General features: G+C 47.8%; 1 protein-coding gene across 1 annotated transcript in view; it reads right to left on the reverse strand.

The window, feature by feature from the left end:
* Positions 1 to 973: 973 nt before the first annotated feature.
* The window catches only part of LOC107119790 (serine/threonine-protein kinase SBK2-like), a 13898-nt gene continuing 9005 nt past the window's right edge, over positions 974 to 5866 (reverse strand). The window contains exon 4 of the mRNA XM_015422382.1: positions 974 to 2425. Within this exon, the coding sequence (XP_015277868.1) occupies positions 1829 to 2425 (597 nt within the window). The 3' untranslated portion in view covers positions 974 to 1828. The remainder of the gene's footprint in view (positions 2426 to 5866) is intronic.

Below are 5866 nucleotides of genomic sequence, written 5' to 3' on the forward strand. Positions count from 1 at the left end.
AGTCCTCAAGGCTTCTGCAAGGGCTTTCTATCCGATGTGTACCTGGGGTTCCTGGCTGGGAACACAATTTCCAGGTCTCATTGGCCTGATTAGGGTTGGGACTGCAGCACCCCCCTCCTTTTGTGACATTTGCCTGGCCTGAAACCATCCCTGGACATCAATATTTGCCTTGTGGAGAAAAGTCAGAAGTTCTGATGGCTACACATAATTGTGCAAATGGAAGCCCAGCTCAGGTGGGGGAAATGGTGCAGGGGGAAAGCTTAAGACTTTCCTGCCTTTGTTATCGCATCCCATTTGGAATGGGGATCCAGTGCACTTGGAACTGGATAGAAATCTGTCTGGTGGCCACTGAGACTTTATAAAAGTGTGACTTGCTCCTGAGAAGCTTATTGGGAAGAGACAACTGAAGGAAGGAAGGGCAGTAGGAAGGTAGTTGATAATCACTTGATAACACTTGTCGCAGGGCTCTTTTTGTACAAAAAGCCCAGCAGGAACTCATTAGCATAATAGGCCACACCCAACCGCAGAAACTTATTAGCCTATTAGGCCACACGTCGCATTTAAAAAGCAAATTTGCATATTTTCCAATAAAAATGCATGTGTCGTATTTGTTCATGTATTGCAGCTCTCAAACATCTGACGTTTATTCTGTGTGGCTGTTAACATTAAGGAAGTTTGGACACCCGTACTAGGCTAATCCTGCATTGACCATGGCGCTGGACTAGATAGCCAGTGCGGCCCCTTCCAAATCTTTGATTCTATGATTCTATAAGGATCTGATTGCAAGCCAGGTAGTAAGAAGAGCTGGATTTCATGGCTTGGTTTATATTTAACATTGTTTTGTCAGCTTGACTGAAAGTTTACACTCCCACTTCTGCAAGCAGTGTGTGTGTGTGTGGGGGGGAGTTATCAGCAATAGTTACAGGAACTGTTTCCTTTAGGAAAGAGAGCACTTGTGACTGAGAGGGTCATAATTTCATAACAATTCTTTATTTACAAATGTACACGTTGAGCAGGTAATACAGCAGCTTGTAAACATGCCTACAGGAAGGCAGTGCTAGAGTCACAGAAATGTCAGTCTCAAACCTCTGGGTAGCTCTGTCCAAACCAAACTGCTCCTGGTAGCTCTCCAGCCCTGAGTCCAGGCAAAGCATTTTCACAATCACCTCCTAACTTTCAGGAGAAAACATCTTTAAGCGCTCCAAACTGGCTCGGATTAAGAGCTGTATGAATGCCTGTTGGCATCCACGATCAATGCCCACAGTGTTGCGAAGCACGACTGGCTTTGGATAAGGGTCCGTAGACAACTGGGAAGATACTGAATCATTCTAGCTGTTCTTGTGGTAGAGGAGGAGCAATTCATTTCCATCCCGTTCATCCAGAAGCAAGTTTATGGACATTTAGTCCATCTGATCTCAGGGAGGTAGTAGGAAATGTCCAGGCATTTGGGCCCACTAAATGTAGCCTCATCTGATTCCTTCCCACGAGGCTTTCTTTCAAGGATCATATAGTCAGCTACTGACCAAGGAGAGGCTGAAATCAGTGTCTGAGTTTCTGATACAGAGCTGGGCTAGGACACTGGGCAGCAGGGCGGTCGTCCCTGACAAGATGAAGTCACATAGGAGGGAATGGTCCCCTGAGTCAGCTCCTCCATCCCTGCCCTGGCGGTTGGCTCGGCCCTTCTGAGGAGGACGCAGTCTTTTCTCTGTTTTCCAGGCTGGGTTGAGGGTCTCTTCATCCCCAAGGTGGAGGAAGTGTCTAGTTTGGTGATGGGTGTCTTTGGTCCCTCAATGACTACAGGGGAAGTCTGCTCATCTGGCCTTGTCTCTCAGCACCGCCGACTAGTGCCCAAAAGATGGTCCCTGCTGGGCCAGACCCGGCTCTGGGTCTCTGGCAACAACCAAGGAGCTTTGATATAATTCATCACCTCCTTGGCAGGGTGACGGTGAGCAGGGTTGGGCATCAGCAGGCCCTTCAGCATCTCCAGTGCTGGGGGCGTCAAACGCTCCCAGTGAGGTGGCCGTGGGGCAAAGCGAGGGCTGCGGTGCCAGCAGGCAAAAGTGCGGTAATGCCGGTCGGCGGGCACAGCCGTGAGCCAGGGGAAGTAGCCGGTGAGCACACAGAAGAGAAGCACTCCTAGGGCCCACGTGTCCAGGCTGGGCTGGGCCTCCAGGCGAGCCTTGGGGCCCAGGACACACAACTCGGGCGCCGTGTAGGGCAGACTCTCTGGCAAGGCCTCGATGAGGTGGCCCCGCGGGCAGCTCAGCCCAAAGTCAGTCAGCTTGATGCGCCGACACTCGGGATCACACAGCAGCACATTCTCTGGTTTGACGTCACGGTGGACCAACCCCTTGGTCTCCATGTAGTCCAAGGCACTTGCCAGCTGAAGAGCACAGCGTTTGACCCGCTGCTCAGGCACACCAACCTGGGAGGGGAAAGGAGCGGAATCGTGAAAAGTGTGCGCAACTCTCTCTCTCTCTGTCAACCAACCCCTATGAGGAAAGGCTGAGGGGTTTGGGAATGTTCAGTCTGGAGAAGAGGACATTAAGGGGGGACATGATTGCTCTCTTGAAGTATTTGAAGGGCTGTCAGAGGAGGGCAGGGAACAGTTCCTGTTGGCAGCAGAGGATAGGACTTGCAATAATGGGTTTAAATTAAGGGCAGGAAGGTACCGGCTGGATATCAGGAAAACCTTTTTTACAGTAAGAGCTGTGCAACAGTGGAATCAGCTGCCTAGGGAGTTGGTGAGCTTCCTTTCACTGGCAGTCTTTAAGCAGTGGTTGAACAAACACTTATTCCTCAGGGTGGCTCTAGGCTGATCCTGCTTTGAGCAGGGGGTTGGATTGGATGGCCTATGTGGCCCCTTCCGTGATTCTATGGTTCTATGATTCTATGATTCTATGAGTCTGTCTGTCTATCCGTCTGTCTGTCTATCATCTAATCTATCTATCCATCTATCTATCCATCTATCTATCCATCTATCTATCCATCTATCTATCCATCTATCCATCCATCTATCCATCCATCTATCTATCCATCTATCCATCCATCTATCCATCCATCTATCCATCCATCTATCCATCCATCTATCCATCCATCCATCCATCCATCCATCCATCCATCTATCCATCCATCCATCCATCCATCCATCCATCCATCCATCCATCCATCCAATCTATCCTATCTATCCTATCTATCCTATCTATCCATCTATCCATCTTATAATCTATCTAATCTATCTATCTATCATATAATCTATCTAATCTATCTATCTAATCATATAATCTATCTAATCTATCTATCTAATCATATTTATATCCAAGGAATTCAGGGTGGCCTGCATGGTTTTCCCTTTCCCATTTTATCCTCACAAGAGCCTTGGGAGGTAAGTTTAGTGGAAAGAAAAGGACTGGTCCAGTGATACTCAGCAAGCTTCATAGCAGAATGAGGATTTAGACCCCCATTTCTCAGGTCCCAGTCTGACAAGAGATCAGTATTTCACTCTGGGTCTCTTGCACATTTTTCATTCTTACAGGTGCAAGTTGCTAGTCCCCAGTAATCAGGAACTAAAATCTATACAGGGCCGTGAAGTGTTTAGGAGAGCTTACTCTGTGGTGAGATGGCATTAGGGATCTCTGCACATGCTCAGCGGTACTTTTATTGCATCAGATGTAAAAAGCAAGCCTTGGTACTGCTTGAGATGACCAGAGAGAGGATGGCAGAAATGCATGGGAGTGCATGGGAGTGATTCAGGGGAGTCTGCACTTTCTCATATACCCTCCTCTTATGCAGCCGTTTGAAAAAGTGTGGGAAGAAGTGGGCGTGGGGAGACAGAAGGTGGAGAACTTTTGCAGGCATAATTGCCCTAGGGGGCGCTAGTGCCCAACCAACTGTAAACTGAACTCGATGTGTTGTAGACCTGGCTTCTTGGCTTGAGTTACCTGTGGCACCATGAGTGAGAAGAAGTCATTGGCCAAGGCCAGCTCCTGTGCAAAGACATAGTGCTGCGGGGTCTGGAAGGCTATGCCAAGGGCTGTGGCGATGCAGGGATGAGCCCCCAGGGTCAGCGCAATGCAGTATTCGCTCAGGAAATCTTGCAGCTCTGTGTCTTTTTTATGTACAAATTTCAGTGCCATGGGGGTCCCTGCAAGACATAAGAGGGTGAAATGTTGGGCGTTTCCAGAGCCTGGATTTTACTCACTAGGCGCATGCATACACACACACACACAATTTCACAGAAGAAAACCATAGAAATTATTTGAACAGATGAAAACAGTAATTAGCAGATAAGCCAGTGTGGTGCAATGGACAGAGCACCAGACTAGGATCTTGAAGACGCAGGTCCAGGGCTATTTTTGGGCAGGAACGCACAGGAACGGAGTTCCGGCTGGCTCCCGAGCTGGCCACGCCCAGTAGGAACTCATTAGCATAATAGGCCACACCCAACAGCAGAAACTCATTAGAATTGACTACATTAGGGGTGTGTGGCCTAACATGCAAAGGAGTTCCTGCTACAAAAAAAGCCCAGGGTTTTGACAACAAACAAGGTAAACAGAGGCTTCCGGTCTGGCTAAGATGGAGGACTGAAGCGTTTCGCGATCGTGCGAAGCGAGCGACGGCCACTTTTGACAGTTTGGGCAATACACAGCCCAACGCATCACTCCCCAGCGAGGGGGGGGGACAAGCAGGCAGCAGCGCCCTAGAGGGAGTGTGAGGTTGGCGTAATCCAGCTTCGGAAGAAGCTGAATTGGGCTTTGACCTCCTCCCACGAAGAAGGCAAGTGCCAAGCAACTCTATAGTGGCCGATCGAGCCGGATTACCGGCATAAATTCTCCGTCAGCCGATCTCTTTGAAGAAGGACAACAACTGTGAGTTAAAAGAAACAATGCGAAACCCGTTTTGAACGTGCTAGATAACAAAAACGTGCCGCTTACCTGAACTGAGTTTGGAGTCAATTTGAATTAAGCGGTTGAGCGGAAAATGAATAGTAAATCCCAGAAATCCGATTCCGGAGAGAAAAAAGTTGATTGAAGCCTTTAAAAACTGTAAAAACGCTTATTGTTTAACATTCCTGTGGTGAAGATGGAGCCGTGTGCGCAACTGTAAAATCGAAACTCACGAACAATAGCGTGGGAAGAGCAGGCTGGTGTCACAAAGAAAGAGGTCCGTGTGAAACATCCAGGAAGTTGAATTCCTAGACGGGCATTAGCGAAAGGAAGACAGTGGAACTTTTAAAGGTGCCGGACCGGAAGTGAGTTGTATGCGGAAGGAAGGGCCTGCAAAGTATCAATTTGACCTACTCTACATGAAATTACCATAGAGAAGTTGCGCCCGACATTTTGAGGAGGACTTCAACTAAATTTGCTTTTTTAATATATTTCTAAGGGTCTTTGGAAAGCGTAAACAGAGAGGCATGGAGGACTAAATCTTATCATCTAGAAGAGTGCTTTATTTTGCGAATCTGTGAATTGGAAAGAAATCGCCAAGACGGAGACCAGGAGAGGCAAGAAAAGAGCCGACTCAGACCCAGAACTTAAACCGGTTGTGAGACCTAGGATTGGATCTACTTCAACCCCCAAAATGTCAAGAATCAGCCCTTACATTTGAGAACATCTGCATAGCGACTGAGGCAAACCCAAGATTTATACTATGGTTCATGTGTGTCCAGAGCAACAGAGATGGTGCCAAAAGTGCCCCCAAAATGTTACCATTATTCATAAAGATTATTTCCTGGTTTAGTCTCTTGTGAAGTGAACATGGCTGGAGATGTGTGTCACATACACATTTTACAGGAAACTAATTCCATACATAATTCCCTTTTTCTTGCGTCATTGTGCCTTTTTCCTACAAAAGGACTAGTTGTCAC

This window comes from Gekko japonicus, unplaced genomic scaffold, assembly GCF_001447785.1.
Source record: "Gekko japonicus isolate JY-2015 unplaced genomic scaffold, Gekko_japonicus_V1.1 scaffold971, whole genome shotgun sequence".
Classification (NCBI taxonomy): Eukaryota; Metazoa; Chordata; class Lepidosauria; order Squamata; family Gekkonidae; genus Gekko; species Gekko japonicus.